Genomic DNA, 21408 nt, shown 5'->3' with positions numbered 1-21408 from the left:
CTTTTATGGACTTAGGATGAAAACACTGACCTCTGACTTGTTGCTCCAGGCTGAGGATGACGGCCACCGCCTCGTGAAGGACCAGTAACTTGGTCTGTGGTTTCTCGCTCTTCAGGTGGACCTGGACCATGTGGCCCAGCTCCTTGAACGCCTCGTTGATGTCGCGCACGCGCAGACGCTCGCGGGAGTTGTTGGCCATCCTGCGTTCACGCTCCCGCTCGGCTTTCTGCTCCGGACTCAGGTCAGCTTCATCTTCATGGATGCTTCAACACAACGCAAAATGTGTGTTTAGAACTATGAGTGGTAGAATGTAACTAAGTGCATTTACTCAAGTACTGTACTTGAGTACAATTTTGAGTTTTTTTTTACTTTACTGGTATTTCCGATTTTCTGTACTTTTACTTCTACTCCACTACATCTCAGAGGCAAATATTGTAGGCCTACTTTTACTCCATTACAATTATTAGACATTTTGATATTTCACTTTTGTTTGAGTGTTTCACCCCAGACAGTTTTTAAGTTGCTTGATTCAGTATTTAGATATTTGATATTCATTTTATCAGACACGCCCCCTTCCTATACAAACCCGTTGTAACTTCAAAATCAATTTTTAACATGTTAGATTAATCGGAAACACCCGTCCTTGGTTCTGGTGACTCATACTGCCCTCCTAATATGTGAGGGGGGTGTTTTAAAAAATGAAAAAACACTGAATCGAGCAACTTCAGTCTGTCCGGGGTGCTCCCAAAAGCCTGAGTAGGCGATAAAATGACCAAATTTCTTTTTGAAAGTGAAATATCCGTTTAAGTTACTAGTTACTTTGTAGATATTGATTATTATTACAAAACATACATTAACCAGTTCAGCCCTAACCACATTTCTGCCATTTGAAAATAGCCGATCAACAAGCTCACAATGCGTCGCTTGTAGATCTGCTATTTTCGAAAAAGAAATATACATTTTTTGTACATTTTATGAATTTGAAAACTTGTGAAATGGGACATTATGCATAATGAGTACTTTCTACTTTGGTACTTTAAGCACATTTTGATACCAGTACTTTTGTACTTTTACTCAAGTACATTTTTAATTCTAGACTTTTACTGTAACAGAGTATTTCTACATGGTGGTTTTGATACTTTTACTTGAGTAAAACATTTGAGTACTTTTTCCACCACTGCTGGTGAACGGCAACATGTGGTCAAAGACAGTCACAGTGTATCTGTTCTGTCTGAAGACAAACAGACACATTGGATTTAAAGATAAAACTGTCATTCTGTGAATGGTCAAGAAACTGAAGGGAAACCAGCTGAGCTGAATGGAGTAAATATATATTATAATAATGTAACCCATTGAGGCCGATTCTACAAATGTCTTCTAAATCCTAACATGTCAAGGACCCCAAAAATGATACGTATTTGGCCGCGGCTCTCAAAGTATTTTGTTCCAGGGACCCCCAGAAGAAGATTTGAGTTAAAAATGTTTGCTTTAAAAAATATAATATACATTCAAAGATTTGCACAAATTTTGAATGTTTCTAAACACTCTTACAGTAAAGAGTGTTAATTTTACCTGGTTGTGGTGCTGGTGTTTCTAAACACTCTTACAGTATAGAGTGTTAATTGTACCTGGTTGTGGTGCTGGTGTTTATAAACACTGTTACAGTATAGAGTGTTAATTGTACCTGGTTGTGGTGCTGGTGTTTCCGGGTCCAGTCTCTCCCTCCTCATCAGATCTCTGACTGTCAGAACTATGACTGGTGTTCATCAAGTCATCTCTGTCCCCGACTTCCATCTTTACATCAACACCTGTATATGTATATTATTATTATTAACACATACTGTATATGCATATGTATATTATATGTGACTGGTGTTGATCAAGTCATCTCTATACTCGGCTTCCATCTTTACATTTGTATTATTATTATTATTATTATTATTATTATTACATTTATTATTATTATTATTATTATTACCCTTATTAACATTCTGACCGACAACGCCGATATAAGTAACAAAGAATATAACAATATTTACATAGTTATTAATGTAGTACCTGTTCCCTGTGGTGTGTGTCTGTGTCTAGCGGCGTACGGGTGAACGCTCTGTGTTCGACTCTGGAAAGTTGAGTGGTTGTTGTTCATGTTGAGACTTTCAGCCTGAAGAGGATGAAGTAAAGTCTGTTTAGGGTTAAGATGAAGAGCCGCTGTAAACCTTTCTCTAAACGATGTCATCCCCCAAACTAACAACTAAATAGACCATCCAGAAAAACGTGGGCTAAAATCCTAGATTTTGCGATGAAATATGCAGGGTTTTTATGTGATTTTATGCGATGAAATTGCGAAAAGTTGCGAAATATGCTAAATACGAGCTGCATATTTTGCATATTATGCGATGCTATGCAATGCAATGCACATATTATGCAATGCTATGTGATGCGATGTGCATATTATGCGATGTTATGCGCATATTATGTGATGCGATGTGATTACCCCCGCATAATTATGGGCCATTTAGCTGATTATGCGGTAAATTATGCGATCGCATAATCGCATTTTTCTGGAGGGTCTAACTAAACCTTTTTCACAACGATGCCATCTACCCCCAAAGTACTTTCTCACAACGCATGGCATCCACCTTGAAACTAATGGTGACCTCTGAAAACCTTTCTCACAACGCATGTAATGTACTATTGTAGTGTAGTGGTTCTCAAACTGTGGGTTAGGGTATAGCTTAATGTGCAACATTGTTTCCTCACTCAGCAGTAAGGTATAGTAACATAATATAAGCTATAAAGTATAGTAAACATGCAGCATGACTGCAGTGATATCATCAAGTACAGTAACATTCTATGCACCATGGCAGCAGTGATATAAAGGAGGGGTCAACGTTTTCAGCCCAAGGACCCCCTAGCAGAGAGAGAGATGAAGCAGGGACCCCCTCCATATTGTGTAAAATTGTGTTTCAGATTTAACTTTTTTGTTTACTTGGTCTGCTCTTTTTTCCCTCAACACCAAACACCTCTTTGCCAAAAAATAGCCGATCTACAAGCTCACAACGCCTCGCAGCGCGAGGCGTTGTGAGCTTGTAGATCTGCTATTTTTTGGCTAAAGTTCTCCTCAGAAAAGGGATGCTAGGGTTCAAGTGGTTAAGGTAAAATATATATATATATATCACACAAAGATTTGGCGGACCCCCTGTAGTAACTCTGAGGACCCCCTAGGGGTCCCGGACCCCCTGTTGAAGACCCCTGATATAAAGTATAATAAAGTATAATAACATTCTATGCACCATGGCAGCAGTGATATAAAGTGTAATAAAGTATAATAACATTCTATGCACCATGGCAGCAGTGATATAAAGTATAGTAAAGTACAGTAACAGTGATATAAAGTATAATACCATGGCAGCAGGGTGGCAGGATGCCGGCAGGGAGCTGGCAGAGCTGTGGTCCATCAGGCTGTGATGGGGGGTGTCAGCGGCCATGTGGGGCCCCTGGGGGCCCAGAGGGGCCGTGGGGCCCAGTGAGGGGCCCAGCGTGGGGCCCACCGCGTGGTTCCTCAACACGTGAATCACATCGTCCAGTCTGTCCAAACGATCTTCCACCTGCGACTACAAACACAGTATAGAAATATATCATTACAATTACAATTACAATATAGGTATTTAGCAGACGCTCTTAATCCAGAATGTCTTACAGTAAACAAGGTTAACACATACATAGAATACAGAGAGACAGTGTAGTGTCTCAGTAAACTACAGGATCATAGAATGTAGAGAGACAGTGTAGTGTCTCAGTAAACTACAGGATCATATAATACAGAGAGACAGTGTAGTGTCTCAGTAAACTATAGGATCACAGGTAAACCAAGAACCTAGCATCAGTCTAAACATTTACAATCTGTACATTGAAACTATACAAACTATAGGATGCCAGGTCAACAAATGAACCTGGCATCTGTCTAAATAACATGCTATCCATATCACATTTTAACCTTTGCCTGCAAGGTCGGCAAGGCTAGCTAGGTCAAAGTGTTACAGGCTGAAGGGAGAAGAGTCTAGGATGTGTGGAGAGTTGTCCAGGGGGTTTTAGAGAAGAGAGAAGAGTGTAGGACGTGTGGAGCGTTGTTCAGGGGGTTTTAGAGAAGAGAGAAGAGTCTAGGACGTGTGGAGCGTTGTCCAGGGTGTTTTAGAGAAGAGAGAAGAGTCTAGGACGTGTGGAGCGTTGTCCAGGGTGTATTAGAGAAGAGTCTAGGACGTGTGGAGCGTTGTCCAGGGTGTTTTAGAGAAGAGTCTAGGACGTGTGGAGCGTTGTCCAGGGTGTTTTAGAGAAGAGGGAAGAGTCTAGGACGTGTGGAGCGTTGTCCAGGGTGTTTTAGAGAAGGGAGAAGAGTCTAGGACGTGTGGAGCGTTGTCCAGGGTGTTTTAGAGAAGAGATAAGAGTCTAGGACGTGTGGAGCGTTGTCCAGGGTGTTTTAGAGAAGAGATAAGAGTCTAGGACGTGTGGAGCGTTGTCCAGGGTGTTTTAGAGAAGGTTCTGACAGCTTCCTTGTATAAGCTGATCTGAGTGAGTGGGAGAGATTGTTCCATTCATGTGCATAGTAAAATTCTCGATGTTAATTTCATACATTTGTATCTCAGAGAGTGTACAGGGTCCATTTGGTTAAATAAGCGCTGAGGATTTCCGGGTTAGTAGATACTATTAATAGATAACAGTTGAACGTTACCATGGAGATGAGAGAGGACTCATAGTTAGGAGAGACGTCAGTCAGAATAGAGTTACGAGGCCACAGGCTGCTGGAACCTGGAGGGACAAACAAACAAATAAACAAAGTTTAACCACAAGCACAAGACATTCAGAATAATGAATAGTCTTGTTTTTACATTTTTCTCTCTTTCTTTTTTTTGCTTTTTAACCCCTTTTTCTCCCCAATTTATGGCAATTAATTCCTATCCAGTCCACACACATTTCTGTGTTTGTATAGACGCTCGACAAAGCCGGATGCACCACGACACATTTACTTAATAAGTACTTATTCAAGGCAGGACTTCTACTTGTACATTCAGGTATTGGTACTTTTACTGCGTTATTAATACTTAAGTTAAAACATCTGTAGTTCCTCTATTCCTCCAGCAGGGTCAGTCAGTACCTGTGGTTTCAGGAGAAGGAGACCTCACTGGTGTGGATGAACTGGAGGGGAAGCTGCTACTGGTGTGGTCTGGAGAATAGATCTGAACAGCAGACAAACAGAGCTTATGATCAGACAAACACAGAGGCAGTGGTGTAAAGTAACTAAGTACATTTACCCAAGTACTGTACTTAAGTACACTTTTGAGGGTTAGGATTAGGGTTAATCTGACAGGTGAATTGATACAGAACTGCCTAGTTTCTTGTCTCTTGTTTTATAGGCAACATAGAACCTAAACGTTTGGCCTTGTTCTTGCTTTAAAGGAGAAATCCGGTCATTTTAAGTGTTATGTTTGATGTGTGTCAAATCACTTACCAACGTATAAATGAAAATCGCGTAAATCCACAGAGCCCCCTATCGACCCCCACCGTTGTCATTGTAGGAGGATATAGAATAGCCCAAATTCGCCTATTTTAACCAATGCAAAGTCTGTTTTTTTGCTTCTAGTACTCATTGTTGAGTCCCATGATAATGTAACAGGCGCTAAAACTCCCGACAAGCTAACGGCTAATAACAAACGAGCTAACGCTGGGGCTGCTTATCTCTCTGAATGGCAGCCCCAGGTTGCCAGGTCGGGAGAGAAACCAGCAACCAGCATTAGCTCGTTCTGTTATTAGCCGTTAGCTTGTCGGGAGTTTTAGCGCCTGTTACATTATCATGGGACTCAACAATGAGTACTAGAAGCAAAAAAACAGACTTTGCATTGGTTAAAATAGGCGAATTTGGGCTATTCTATATCCTCCTACAATGACAACGGTGGGGGTCGATAGGGGGCTCTGTGGATTTACGCGATTTTCATTTATACGTTGGTAAGTGATTTGACACACATCAAACATAACACTTAAAATGACCGGATTTCTCCTTTAATGGACAGAACCTTTGCTGATGCTTTCATCCTCCCTGCTTTTGTAACAAACCCACTAATAAACTGTCATGCAATTTAACCTCCTTCACCTCTGCTGTTGGTTTGATCTTCACAACAACGACACATTTACGTGTTTGTGATCAGAAATGCGTTGAACATTGGATTGATCAAGTTGAATCTCTTGTGACACAATGAGACGGCATGCAGCATGCGGCGACCTGCAACATGCGGCGACCTGCAACAGGGTCATTCAGACCGCTGCAACTTTTCTCTACAGGGTTTCTTCGCACCGTGTTGCATTGGTGTAGCCTGGTAAACCCTCCCTCCGGAAATCTCATTTCCATTTGATTTCAGGAGTGAGTCTGGCATGATCGCCCATTGTGGGGGTTTCTAGTGGAATTACCCACTAACCGAGCCTATCAGCGTCGTCGCTCATCGTTCTGTGATTGACAGCGACAGTTGGCCAATCAGGTGGCGAGTACGAGTGAGCCCGAATGGGACCGAGTGCAGCCGACAAAAATGGAACGATCCGCCATTGTTTCTGTGGCCAGTTACACTTTTTACTTTCGGTTTTAAAACGCTCTCAAACTTCTTTTTTGAGGCACGGAATTTACTTTTAAGATATCGTTTGGATAGAATTTAGTTGTTTAACTTCATATATGTGGTCAATTAATCATGACAGAGCCTATTTAAAAATAAACATTTAGAGAACCGGGAGGGGCGGGCAGTGCCACGCATGTATCCGAATAAGGCAACCTATTTTGGGCATGGCCGTCTCAAAAGTCCCGTTGCGTCACATTAGTCTGGAGGTCTGCTGATTGGCTGGAGGGGAACAGCGATCATTGGCTGAAGGGGTTGTCAGTCAACGGTATTACTCCCGCCCAACTCCAGCCCACAGCCAATATTGCAGAATGGGCGATCAGGCCAGACTCACTCCTGAAATCAAATGGAAATGAGATTTCCGGAGGGAGGGTTTACCAGGCTAGCATTGGTGTGGACCGGGCTTTAGAAATCTGATTTGAATCAAATTCCAAACCACCTACAGTAGGAATGTGGTTAGAATCTGATTAGCAAAAATCAATTTCCATGCGTTTCTTTTGCTGATCTGATTACAATCTGGATAGACCAGAAATGTGATTTGAGCTGCCAGTGTGAACACAGGCTGAGAGGAGATGAACTCACACAGAACCTTTTAAAAGCACCACTTGTCATTTCTTTTTGTTTTTTACAGCTGCTTTGGCAGCGTTTGGACGCCATGCTGCAGCTCATAACCTGAAGTCAACCCTAAACCTAACCCTAATTAAGCTCATTTTACTGGTCTGGGGCCAGTACAAAGTGTGAGTGTGGTTGGTGTTAATATGATCTAGAAGGAACTGTTGTGCATCCTTTACTGCTTGTGTTCCCAGGGTCTGAGTTTTATACTGTATGTTCTGTTTTCCCGTATAGACATGGCCCCCTATACAGTAGACTTGGTGGTTTAATAGCAGTGAGGATGGTTCATACTATACATTAGACTTGGTGGTTTCATAGAAGTGAGGATGGTTCATACTATACAGTAGACTTGGTGGTTTAATAGCAGTGAGGATGGTTCATACTATACATTAGACTTGGTGGTTTCATAGCAGTGAGGATGGTTCATACTATACAGTAGACTTGGTGGTTTCATAGCAGTGAGGATGGTTCATACTATACAGTAGACTTGGTGGTTTCATAGCAGTGAGGATGGTTCATACTATACAGTAGACTTGGTGGTTTCATAGCAGTGAGGATGGTTCATACTATACAGTAGACTTGGTGGTTTCATAGCAGTGAGGATGGTTCATACTTACAGAAGCCAGAGCTTTGCCTAAAGCGTCACCGGTCTGTGATCCTCCTGACAGACTGACCTGGTTCCCTGAGCCTGAAATCCACACATCTTATGATCACAATGCTGCTCCACCATGGAAACAAGCTGTACGCTTTTTTACGCTATTCTGTTTATTATGGTGTTTGTTACAGATGTATGTATGTGACACATGCTTTGATTTCATGATCAATGAAGACATCCATCAATCAATCAATCAATCAATCAATCAATCAATCAATCAATCAATCAATCAATCAATCAATCAATGTACCAAATATGTAAGCTTGGACCAACACTGTCAGACATTCCTTTCATAATTGCTGACTTTTATGTATCTCTATAGTCTTGGATATTTACTGAGTCCTGTATTTCTCCATACATTCTCTACACAATTCTAAGTATAAAGTTCTTACCATAAAGCCACAGATGCAACCTGACCGCAATGTGTGCCGTATTATTAGTCTGTATATCGTTCAATAAATGGTTGTTTTAATCCCGTCTGTGTCTGAATCTCACTGTGTTTCTATCGAAGGCAACATTGGTTTTCACAAGAAATATCTGACAGTCTAGGTCTGTCTGTCTGCCTGCCTGCCTGTCTGTCTGTCTGTCTGACCTGTAGTATTGTCCGTGTTGTGGACGGACGGCGTGCATCGTGAAGCGATATTGTGTCGATGAAACGTGGCCATCGGTGGAAGAACTCTGCTGACGTCTGGAGAGTAATCCTAAAAACAAAAACAAATATAACATGAGTCCAACGTGATGGTCATCATCATCATCATCGATAAATATTATAATAATAATTAACTGTGTTAATCACTTGAACACTATATACTTATGAGAGGGTCTCAACCTGTGGGTGGGGGTCCTTAACACTCGCGTGACGGCATAAAGTGCACCAACCACACAGACAGACTTTCGGTCAAATTATTTTCCCCTGAGATTTCTATTCAAACACAATGAGTTGTGCTGCGCGATGCCATTCGCTCAGAACTACACACTATAAATGTCATTAATCCATCCAATAAAGAACGGATTACAATAATTCTACATTCTCTATAGTCAGTAACATGTTGGTGATACTTATGTCTATCAAATATGCTTTGGCTGAAAGGCAATCAAAGGTTAGAGCTCATGATTCAAGCGTCGGGTAATGTCTGACATTACATAAGCGGTGCCTCGGTGCATAAACTAGAACAATGAGGCATCTCCAGGTGGTCTGGAGGTGTGAAGACCTTCTGCCCATGAGGTGAATGAGTGAGAGCGGTCAATTTAGCCTAATTTTTCATATTAAGAAAACTTTTCAGAAAAAAAAGAGATGATTTGGATTGACTATTCTGGAGGTGTCATGGAAGGGGAAACTTCTGAGAGCTTCATGAGCAAAGATAATTGTCACGTTCCGCTCCTCAGCCCTTGGACCTTGACTGCCCTTATAAGGTCTTGGACTTATCAGGACTTATCAGGACTTTCTGTTGTATTGTTCCAATTGTATTTCTGTTATTATGTTGCTGCCTTTTGCCTTGGTGTTTTGTATCTTATTTTGTAGTAATGTTCTGTGCCTTCCTGTCTGCCCCTGTAGTTCTGTACCTTTTTTGTCTCACCTCCCTGTAATTATTGTAACCCCAGTCACCTATGTTCTGTTAGCTCGTTGCCTGTTAGTCTATCCTGTGCTGAGTTTACTTTGAGTTCACCTGTGTGTTGTTAGTCCCCTGTCTTTATTTCTATATCTATATATATGCCCCTGTTTGTTCAGTTCCTGGTCAGGTCGTCGTTTAGTGTCAGTGAGTTATGTGCTGTGTTTTTGCTACGAGCCTTTCGGTATTTTGAGTACTTGTTTTGCCATCCCCATTTCATGGGAAGTTTGAGTTTGATTAATAAACCTCCTGAACTTTGATTCCTGCATACTGCTTTTGGGTCCTCTGAACTCGCACCCTGACAATAGTGGACTTCAAAATCTGTAGGCTGACCGCTTAGACACGTGTGTGTTAAGGAGGGTCTTACCAGGTGGTTTGTTGAGTGTTAAGGAGGGTCTTACTGTTAAGGAGGGTCTTACCAGGTGGTTTGGTGAGTGTTTAGGAGGGTCTTACCAGGTGGTTTGGTGAGTGTTAAGGAGGGTCTTACCAGGTGGTTTGGTGAGTGTTAAGGAGGGTCTTACCAGTTGGTTTGTTCAGTGTTAAGGAGGGTCTTACCAGGTAGTTTGGTAGGTGTTAAGGAGGGTCTTACCAGGTGGTTTGTTCAGTGTTAAGGAGGGTCTTACCAGGTGGTTTGTTCAGTGTTAAGGAGGGTCTTACCAGGTGGTTTGGTTGGTGTTAAGGAGGGTCTTACCAGGTGGTTTGTTCAGTGTTATGGAGGGTCTTACCAGGTGGTTTGTTGACAGAAGGTTGCTGTAACTTCCTGGGTGGGACGGTGGGGTCGTGACCCCTTCGTATCCCTGCTGGCTGAGGTCGTTGGCCATGTTCCAGATGTCAGGAGAACCGTTTGATCCCTCTGAATATAGAACACATTAGGATTCATATTTACACTTAACATCATCATAACTCACTGCCGTTTGGTTTGTTAGGAATGTTAGACATGTACAGTAGCCTAGTTATGGTATAATATAGGATACCTGGTTAATACAAAACGTGGGTTTCTTTTTTTTTTTCTACGATTTCGTAACCCCTTTTTTTACCCGGTGCCAATTGTCTAAGTAATCCTGGGCGCTACACTCCCTCTGCCAGCCTAGGGAGAGTCTAGACCCGAGCTCATGCATCTTCTTATCACCTGACAGGGGGAAGTTTCCCCGATAGCGCGTGGCTTCTTATCACCTGACAGGGGGGAGTTTCCCCAATAGGACGTAGCTTCTTATCACCTGACAGGGGGGAGTTTCCCCGGTAGGACGTAGCTTCTTATCACCTGATAGGGGGGAGTTTCCCTGGTTGGATGTAGCACGTGGAAGGAACACGTTATTCCAACCAGTTCCTTTTCCCTCCATCAGGCGCCCGGCTGACCAGGCAGTACCTACCCTAGGGGACACGGGGAATACATGCAAACTCCACACAGAAAGGCACTTTCCCCAACCCCACCTGGGTATAGGCACTGATGACACGGAGGAGAGAACACGCCCACAGCATCCCCGGTGGGAATTGAACCCAGGACCATCTAGCTGTGAGGCGACAGCAAAAAATGTGGGTTTCTATGACAAAATCGAGAACGTGCACACCATTGAAAGTAACTGCGTGACCGCCCATACCCTAGGTGGGATTGGTGAAAGGGCCTACTCTGTGTGGAGTTTGCATGTTCTCCCCGTGTCTCCTAGGGTATAGTTAATACCCTCACAAAAACATGTAGTAATCCTGGTCGCTATACCGCCTCCCCCATGACAGGGAACTGGTTGGAATAATGTGTTCCTTCCACGCGCTACGTCCTAGCAGGGAAACTCCCCCCTGTCAGGTGACAAGAAGGTCAGTTGGCGCTCATGCATTGAAGGAAGCATGAGCTCGGCCCTGGCCTCCCTAGGCTGTGGGGGACTGGTGTAGCGCTGGTGTAGGGCTGGTGTAGCGCCCGGGATCACTTAGGAAATTGGCCCCGGGTGAAAAAAATGGGTTACAAAAATCGAAGATAAAAAAATAAAAAATAAAAAAATAAAGTAACTGCGCGACAGAACATGAATTGGCGGCCCGAGTTCAATGGAGAAGTGGTGCCATGTTCTGTTCGGTTCCACTTTCTACTGTACTTTATCTTATGGAGACAGTAACAGCATTTATACAGTAATAAACTCAGGCATATTTCTTCCAGTGGCGTTACACAATGTTGTCAACATGGACGTACTGTACGGTCAAATGTAAGAATCTACATATGTTTATGATGTTTTTGATCCGGAAGGATGTGTGCCATTAGCCCCGCCCCCCAGGAACCCAATGAGAATGAACAGCAGGGGGCGCTCTACTCACCATAGAAGGTGTTGGTGAAAACACTGCGAGCCTTCATGGTCGGGTGATGGGAGGAGTTCTGGTTGATGTCATTATTATTCATAGGTGACTGACCGTAACCCTGAGGAATGAATGATAGAACCACACATTAATGATAGAACCACACATTAATGATAGAACCACACGTTAATGATAGAACCACACATTAATGATAGAACCACACATTAATGATAGAACCACACATAGAACCACACATTAATGATAGAGCCACACATTAACTTGTTAAATGAGGTCCTTGGTATTCAATTCATAGTCATATATAGTGGCACCACAGTTCAAATATCAATACAAAAAAACTGAAAAAGATAACACTATGTAGGCTACAAACAAAAATTCAAAAAAGCAGGGGAAAAAATAATTTACAAAAAAGCGGGGGGGGGGGGGGGGGGGGCGGGGGGGTCGTCTGTCTAACAGGAAAATAGTACTACCTCCTTTTTTGGCCTCCTGAAAGGTGAATTTTCAGAGCTGTTTTAAATGAGCCCAGCGAACTGCATTGTTTGAGGGATGGGGTTAGACTATTACCCACACTACTGTAGTGGCTGATAACTGCTGATATAAATGGAAATGATTGGTACAAAAAAAACGTGTATTTATTGTTTTGTAATGTAAACACTGCATGGGCAAAGTTACATACTAAACCTTTGATATGTTTCTAACCATGATGACAGTTATACACTTAGGTTCCTTTCTTCGAGGAAATCTTTTTTTAAACCCAGGCGTTTAATATAATGCACATAACAGCAAAACACACTAAATAGCAAAATGCTCTCAAACACTCCAAGTCTACATTGCACCTGCCCCCCAAACCCCCCCCCCCCCCCCCACACACACACACACACACACACACACACACACACACACACACACACACACACACACACACACACACACACACACACACACACGCACACACACACACACACACACACACACACACACACAGAGCTTTGAAGTGCAGCAGGACATTAAACTAAGGCTCTGTGCATCATCAATGGATGTCAGTTTCCTGGACAACATGTTCTGAAAGGCAGCTATTTATTACAACTCTGTGGAGCATGAGCACATGGGCACACGCACACACGCAAACACACACACACACACACACACACACACACACACACACACACACACACACACACACACACACACACACACACACACACACATACACACACACGTACGCACGCACGCACGCATGCACGTACGCACGCACGTACACACACACACACGCGCACACAAACGCACACAAACGCACACGCACACAGTTAAATTTTATGAACGCCATTTTACATTTATTGTTTCTGCTATTTGTAACCCTGTAACCCTAAAGACAAAAATATCAGATCTACAAGCTCAAAATGCATGGTGTTGTTTGTATTACTGTACGTGTGAGGGGGGGGGGGGGGGTAGAATTAGTAGAATGTATGAAGATAAATGGTAGTGTTTTATGGTTAAAATATATTTGGGGAGTTCTGCTTATAATGAGGAAAATATTGATGTTGGAGGTTAGGGTTAGGATTGGGTATTCAGGTTCAGGGGTTATCAGGGTTATCATGATTTATACTTAGTTGTGCATCAGAAAATATCTGATCTACAAGCTCACAATGTCTGGCTTTAGGCTTATGGATAAAAACTCTATTCATACAATCACCCCTCATTTAAAGTCCTCACAAGTGTAGTAACAAAAACGTGTGTGTGTGTGTGTGTGTGTGTGTGTGTGTGTGTGTGTGTGTGTGTGTGTGTGTGTGTGTGTGTGTGTGTGTGTTGTATTTTTTTACTTTACTGGAGTATTTCCTATTTTCAGTACTTCTACTCCACTACATCTCAGAGGCAAATCATTTTACTCCACTACAATTACTTGAAAACTTTAGTTACTTTGTTGATTTAGTATTATTATAGCCTATTAAAAAACATACATGAACCACTTTAGCCATGTTTTATACATAGGCTATTTGAAAATGGCAGATCTACAAGCTCACAACATGTTGCATCGCAACGCGCTGTGAGCTTGTAGATCTGCTATTTTTAAACGTTTTATTATTTTCAATGTTGGTACTTTAAGTATATTTTGATGCCAATACCTTTGTACTTTTACTCGTGTAAGATTTTGAACACAGGCCTTTTACTTGTAACAGAGCATTTTTATAGCGTGGTATTGCTACTTTTACTTAAGTAAAATATCTGAGTACTTCTTCCACCACTGCGTGCGTGGGTGCGTGCGTGCGTCTCTCTCTCTCTCTGTGTGTGTGTGTGTGTGTGTGTGTGTGTGTGTGTCGCTCTCTCTCTGTGTGTGTGTCGCTCTCTCTCTCTCTCTCTCTCTCTCTCTGTGTGTGTGTCGCTCTCTCTCTCTCTCTCTCTCTCTCTCTCTCTCTCTCTCTCTCTCTCTGTGTGTCGCGCTCTCTCTCTCTGTGTGTGTGTGTGTGTGTGTGTGTGTGTGTGTGTGTGTGTGTGTGTGTGTGTGTGTGTGTGTGTGTGTGTGTGTGTGTGTGTGTGTGTGTGTGTGTGTGTGTGTGTGTGTGTGTGTGTGTGTGTGTGTGTGTGTGTGTGTGTGTGTGCGTGCGTGCACCGTGGTGACCCAGGCTGGCACGGGGCCCACATGGTGGTGGAGTGAGCGATCCGGGGCCAGAGCAGGGAGCCTCCCGCTGAGGGCGTCCCGTCTGAGCCTCAGCAGAGCAGCATATGGTGCAGGATAAAGGATAAAGCCAATTGTCCTCCTTACCGAGCGCCTAGCAGGCCATCCGTTAATAATGACCACACCCCCGCCCCCTATAACCCAACCCCACCCCCACTACCCCCCCATAACCCAACCCCCCCCCCACACACACACACACACACACACCCCACACCCTCTGCCCCGGCACAGAGGTCCTCGCTGTGAGCTTCAGTATCGCTGCTACTTTAAAGGAGGAGTTCACCCAAAAATTACTTATTTTCTATCAATTTCACACCCTATGAAGCCTTGAATCCATGGATTTTTTTTTGTTTTTGTCGCATTCCTAAGCTAATAATTTGATTCCCGTCTCCTACCGCCTAATGTATCCGGTAGGAGACACAAAGTAGATTATTTGTGTCTCCTACCGGAAATACACACGGTCATCAAATTATTGTCTTAGGAATACCACAAAAACTAAAATAAATCCATGAAATCAAGGCTTCATGGGGTGTGTAATTCATAGAAAATAAGTCATTTTTTGGGTGAACTCCACCTTTTAAGTAAAGAAGTTTAGGGATAATGGGTATAAGGCACTCAATGTTTTTCAATGTTTTTTACTCAATGTTTTTTACTTAAGTAAAAGTATCAATAATGCAATGTAGAAATACTCTGTTACAAGTAAAAAGTCCGGATTTAAAAAATCTACTCCAGTAAAAGTACAAAAGTATTGGCATCAAAATAAACTCAAAGTAGCCAAAGTAAAAGCACTCATTGTGCAGAATGTCCCGTTGCACAAGTTCAAAATGTATGAAAATATTAAGAAAATAGCCAGATCTACAAGCTCACAATGCATTGTGAACTTGTAGATATGCTATTTTCAAATGGATGAAATGGACAGTATGTGGCCAGTGACTTTGGCCAGTTTCACTTTCAAAAGCTTTGCATCATGCATGTCACACAAACAGAAAGCGATGTGTTTTGTTGATATGACAAGTTTGTTCATATAGAGTCCTTAGCCACAAATCCACCATTTAACTTCCACAATCTACATGATCAAAACCATTGGTGTTGTGTGCTGGATTCCAACCAACATCATCTCGGGTCACGCGCTCCATGCAGGAGGTGTGGAAGGAAAATCATATATATATATAGATATAGATATAGATATAGATAGGGCTGAAGTGGTTAATGTATGTTATTTAATAATAATACAAATCTACAAAGTAACTAGTAACTAAAGTCTTCAAATGATTGTAGTGGACTAAAAGTACAATATTTGTCTCTGAGATGTAGTGGAGTAGAAGTAAAAGTACTGGAAATTGGAAAATAATAAGAAAGTAAAAATACCTCAACATTGTACTTAAAGGACGACTTCACCACTTTTCAACATATCTTCATATAATAGGTCCTCACTAATGCTCATGATAAAATGATACAATTTTTTTCTACTTGGTCTGTGTCTCATAGGAGGGCTGTGGACAGTCCAGAAACCCGTCTACCAGTGACATCATCGTTAGGCAGGATTTTTTCCCCCAAAAAGATTACAATTTTTTATTTTTATTAAGCAATGGGATCTATTATTGCATTGCAACTTTCCAGGAATACAAAGCCTGCAGTTTCTATTAGCTTGGATTCCCCATCGATCATGTCACTGGTAGACGGGTTTCTGAACTGTCTACAGCCCTCCTCTGAGACACAGACTGATTAGAAATGTTTTTTACCATTTTATCATGAGCATTAGTGAGGACCTATTATATGAAGATATGTTGAAAAGTGGTGAAGTCGTCCTTTAAGTACAGTACTTGAGTAAATGTACTTAATGACTTTCCACCACTGCGTGTAAGATATTATTGTTAGATGGAGTGTTTATTCAGTAACAGTGTTAAATAGCTCTATATTGTGATAGTAATCATTGCTATAGAGTGTTTGTTCAGTAACAGTGTTAAATAGCTCTATATTGTGATAGTAATCATTGCTATAGAGTGTTTGTTCAGTAACAGTGTTAAATATTGTGATAGTAATCATTGTTATAGAGTGTTTGTTCAGTAAGAGTGTTAAATAGCTCTATATTGTGATAGTAATCATTTCTATAGAGTGTTTGTTCAGTAACAGTGTTAAATAGATCTATATTGTGATAGTAATCATTGCTATAGAGTGTTTGTTCAGTAACAGTGTTAAATAGATCTATATTGTGATAGTAATCATTGAGTGCTCAGTAACAGGGGTCCCCCTGTCTCTCCAGCTCTTTAGTAAACAAATAAAGATATTTTTAGGTCATGAAAACTATTTTATCCAATCAGGCGAACGCATGCAGGATGCAGGATAAGCAAGTGGAATTAGAAGTGATGAAACATAAATAAACAGACAACAAACTAGAAAACCATTAATCAGGTTCTCTCTTCCTATTGGATGAAATTAGCAACCCGCTTATTTGTTTTAATTAAAGGGCTAGAGAGACAGGGAGACCCCAAACACTCTATAGCAATGATTACTATCACAATATAGATCTATTTAACACTGTTACTGAACAAACACTCTATAGCAATGATTACTATGACAATATAGATCTATTTAACACTGTTACTGAACAAACACTCTATAGTAATGATTACTATCACAATATAGAGCTAATTAACACTGTTATTGAACAAACACTCTATAGTAATGACTACTATCACAATATAGAGATATTTAACACTTATTTTAACTAAACTAAATGCTAATACAAATAACTCGCAGCACCTTTTAACAAAATAAAAAAACAGTGAAGTTTCCATTGAAACTCCTCCTCAGTGTCATTAGATGAGAGAAGTACAGCCACATGTAAGCTATTTACTGCTCTGTGATCTTACTGTGTGTGTGTGTGTGTGTGTGTGTGTGTGTGTGTGTGTGTGTGTGTGTGTGTGTGTGTGTGTGTGTGTGTGTGTGTGTGTGTGTGTGTGTGTGTGTGTGTGTGTGTGTGTGTGTGTGTGTGTGTGTGTGTGTGTGTGTGTCTGGATATGTTTAGTCTCACCGCAGATCAAAGCTGCCTTTGATAATAATGGCTGCTGTAGTGCACGCACACACACACACACACGCACACACGCACACACGCACACACGCACACACGCACACATGCACACATGCACACATGCACACATACACACGCACAGCCGGTTTCAATCAGTGGAGTAAGGTAACTAAGTATATTTACTCCAGTACTGTACTTAAGTAAAACATTTTTACATTTTTACATTTACTTACTTGAGTATTTCCGTTTTTAGATAGTTTATAATTCTACTCCACTACATCTCAGTGACAAATATTGTACTTTTCTTTTTTACTCCACTACTCACTAGTTTACAGATTTAGTTACAAGTATACTTTGCAGATGAGTATTATCATTACAAAACATACATTTACCACTTTAAGCACTATTTTTATACTCAGCTCTTCAAAAATAGCCGATCTGCTTGATGACAATACTTTTGTACATTTAGTCTCGTAAAAATGTTGAACACAGGACATTTACTTTAAACAGAGTATTTCTACATTGTGGTATTGATACTTTTACTTAAAGCAAAACATCTGAGTATTTATTCCAGCGCTGGATTCAATCAAACAGAAATCACACAGATCTGCTTCATGTCAGCTTGACTCCAACAGACCATAATACTATAATATAATACTATATATGATACTGTTTATATAAGTAATCTATTACAATTAGAGAGAGAACATGCTATGATATTGCCTCTGTTGGGCAGAAGAAACCAGCTATCTCCATTTCTCATTGAGTTTCTTTAATAAATCAGTGCTATTGAACAGCCTTTACGTCTGTGTGTGGGTTTTACAAATATTTAACCAATGAAAAGCATTAAAAAACATTCTGACTAAACCTCCTAACACTCCATTGGATCCTCAAACTGTCAGTCAAACCTCCTAACTCCAACTTGTGGAGATAGTCCATTATTGATTAGAATGAGAAACATTAATGGTCAAAAACCTCCTAACTCCACTTGAGCTGTATTTGGGTAAAGTGATGATAATATAATGTATTTAATATAATAATAATATAATATAATCTATTTGGTAAAGTGACGATAATGTATTTAATATAATATAATGTATTTGGGTAAAGATATGATAATATAATGTATTTAATATAATAATAATATAATGTAATATATTTGGGTAAAGTGATGATAATATAATGTATTTAATATAATAATAATATAATATAATGTATGTGGGTAAAGTGATGATAATATAAAGACACATTCAAGTATCTGACAATGTATAAAGTACCAACTTTGATGAGTAAGCATTTAGTTCTAAAAACATGCTCTTTTTTTCATTTCCTGAAAAGTTAATATGTTGGACATTGTCGGTTTCTGCCCGACAACAGAGATACAGCATAATACTATAGCTATACTATAATACTGTTTATATAAGTTATCTATCACGATGCTTCTCAAACCTTTTTATTTCCAGGTTCCTTTTGTTTGATAAAACTTTCTCTGGAACCTCAATCTACATGTAAAATCCTCAGTACTGATTTAACTCTGGAATCCATTCATACAGTCTCTGAGTTCCAGACCAAAAACACACACACACACACACACACACACACACACACACACACACACACACACACACACACACACACTACAACGCAAGAACATTGTGAACTGAAAATAAATCACTGAAACATGTTTTTTTTGGAGGACAAAATGGACTTAAAAATAAAACCATACATTTACATGAACTCTGTTCATATACAGTTTTGTATTACAGGCTGTGATAGTAGTGGACTATTTTTCATCTGTCAGCAAACATAAAATCTGCTTTATGAAAATACGAATAATAAGACTGTTTGATATAATAATAATAATAATAATAATAATAATGATAATAATCATTTTCAATACTTTTACTTCCATTCCACTACATCTCTGAGGAAAATATTGTACTTTTTACTCCACTACAATTATTTGAAAACTTTAGTACTACTTACTTTTTAGATTTAGATTTTTATTACTAAACCACTTAAGCTCTATACATTGCCGATCTACAAGCTCACAGCGTGTCGCGATGCGACGCGGTGTGAGCTTGTAGATCGGCTATTTTCAAAAGCTCTTTATACATTTTGAATAATAATAATAATCCGTATTGTTACTCACAGGTTTGAGGCTGTAGTAATACATATTGCTCCCAGACACAGAGCCAGGATATGAAGAAGTACAGTGCATAGTAGAGCATCCACACACACACCAACACAGAGGAACACACACCAACACACAGGGACACACACACTCAGACTGCTGTCCACTCTACTGAACACACTGACCCTCACACACAAAACTTATGCAAATGAGGAACAAACCATTCCCCTCCAGCAGGCGGGGGTGGCCAATGAGAACGCTCCTCCCTCTGTGACTGTGTTTCTCAGGCGTTTTCATGTCATGGACCCCCACATTCATTTGTACTTGGCTACTACACGGATCCCCCCATATGAATATATGTCGTGCCCAGGGGACCCCCATAAGAAAGATCTGTGTTTAAAAAACAAACTAAAATGTTATTAAATTATTAAAAAAATGTTTTTCCCCCCGGATTAAAAAAAAAAAGAATTGAATAGCCCAAGTATAAAATAGGATTAAAGTAGTTTAAACTCATTGCAATGCTATTTTAATCATTTAGCTGGGGACCCCCTGGAACCCCTTAAGGATCCCCGAGGGTCCCCGCACTTTGAGAACCACTGCTCTATGATGTGAATTGATTGATTGATTGATTGATTGATTGAAGGATTGAACACTTTATTTGTCAGAAACGGTCCTGCACACAAATGGATTCTCCTATTAAGATGTTTTATTGAAGAATATTTTTCAGGTAGTTACATAATTATCCTTTCTAGGAATGAGAAAAGGATAATCAAATACATGTTCAAATACAGTTGACCATTTGAAAATAGCAGATCTACAAGCTCACAATGCGTCGCATCGCATCGAGCTTGTAGATCGGCTGTTTTCAAAGGATTTGTATACATTTTATTTGAAAACTTGTGAAATGGGACATTCTACATAATGAGTACATAACTTTAAGTAAAGAAAATGTACCAATACTTTTGGACTTTTACTCAACTAAATGTTTTATTCCAGACTTTTACTTGTAACAGAGTATTTCTACATTGCAGTATTGATACTTTTACTTAAGTAAAATATCTGAGTACTTTTTATTCTACAGTACAGTTTATACTGTTCTGTGGATGTTTTTACAGAATGCTTCATCTATAATAAACTAACTAGTGATCGTTGAGGACTCCTCCCACAAAACAAATCACCTACTTCATTGGTTCCCAAAAGTGGGTTCCAGGGACCCCCGGGGGTCCTCGGGGGGTTCCAGGGGGTCCCCAGCAAAATCAGTTAACATAGCATCACAATCATTTTAACCACTTTATGCTTTTATACGTTGGCAGATGTACAAGCTCACAGCATGGCACTTGTACATCTGCTATTTTTGAAAAATGTTGAATAATATCTTAGATATTTGGAAACTTTTGAATCATTTTGGATCTTTTTTTACATAATTGGCACAACATATTTTTATTGTAAGCATTAATCTGTGTCCGTCGCTGAGAGTTTAATAAAAAATAAGAACTTTGAAAATAGAGGAAAAAGAAAGATCTCAGTAAAAGGTGTAGCAGCAACAGTAAACAACACAATAAAACATATATATTGTCAAGGCAATTTGAAGTATGTAATATTTTTTATCTGAAAGAACTCTATAATGTGAATTTAGTAATGCAAACTATGTGTATTGAGACTGTCTGTGACTGTCTGTCTGTTCTCGTCGTCTTCTTGTGTCATGTGTTGATGAAGAAGGTGTCAGATCTAAGTTGAACAA

General features: G+C 40.3%; 1 protein-coding gene across 1 annotated transcript in view; it reads right to left on the bottom strand.

Annotated features, from left to right (window-relative positions):
* Window positions 1-19808, bottom strand: part of LOC311046754 (transcription factor 12-like) — a 23938-nt gene extending 4130 nt beyond the window's left edge. Inside the window, exons 1-11 of the mRNA XM_084059283.1 lie at window positions 19686-19808; window positions 11832-11931; window positions 10259-10386; window positions 8516-8624; window positions 7886-7956; window positions 5153-5234; window positions 4730-4806; window positions 3405-3614; window positions 2059-2161; window positions 1685-1808; window positions 31-263 (exon numbers count right to left, since the gene is read on the bottom strand). Coding sequence (XP_083915409.1) covers window positions 31-263; window positions 1685-1808; window positions 2059-2161; window positions 3405-3614; window positions 4730-4806; window positions 5153-5234; window positions 7886-7956; window positions 8516-8624; window positions 10259-10386; window positions 11832-11931; window positions 19686-19754 — 1306 coding nt within the window. The 5' untranslated portion in view covers window positions 19755-19808. The remainder of the gene's footprint in view (window positions 1-30; window positions 264-1684; window positions 1809-2058; window positions 2162-3404; window positions 3615-4729; window positions 4807-5152; window positions 5235-7885; window positions 7957-8515; window positions 8625-10258; window positions 10387-11831; window positions 11932-19685) is intronic.
* Window positions 19809-21408: the final 1600 nt, after the last annotated feature.

This window comes from Gymnoscopelus microlampas, assembly GCF_963454915.1.
Source record: "Gymnoscopelus microlampas genome assembly, chromosome: 6".
Classification (NCBI taxonomy): Eukaryota; Metazoa; Chordata; class Actinopteri; order Myctophiformes; family Myctophidae; genus Gymnoscopelus; species Gymnoscopelus microlampas.
This window is presented reverse-complemented; position numbering and strand designations above follow the sequence as displayed.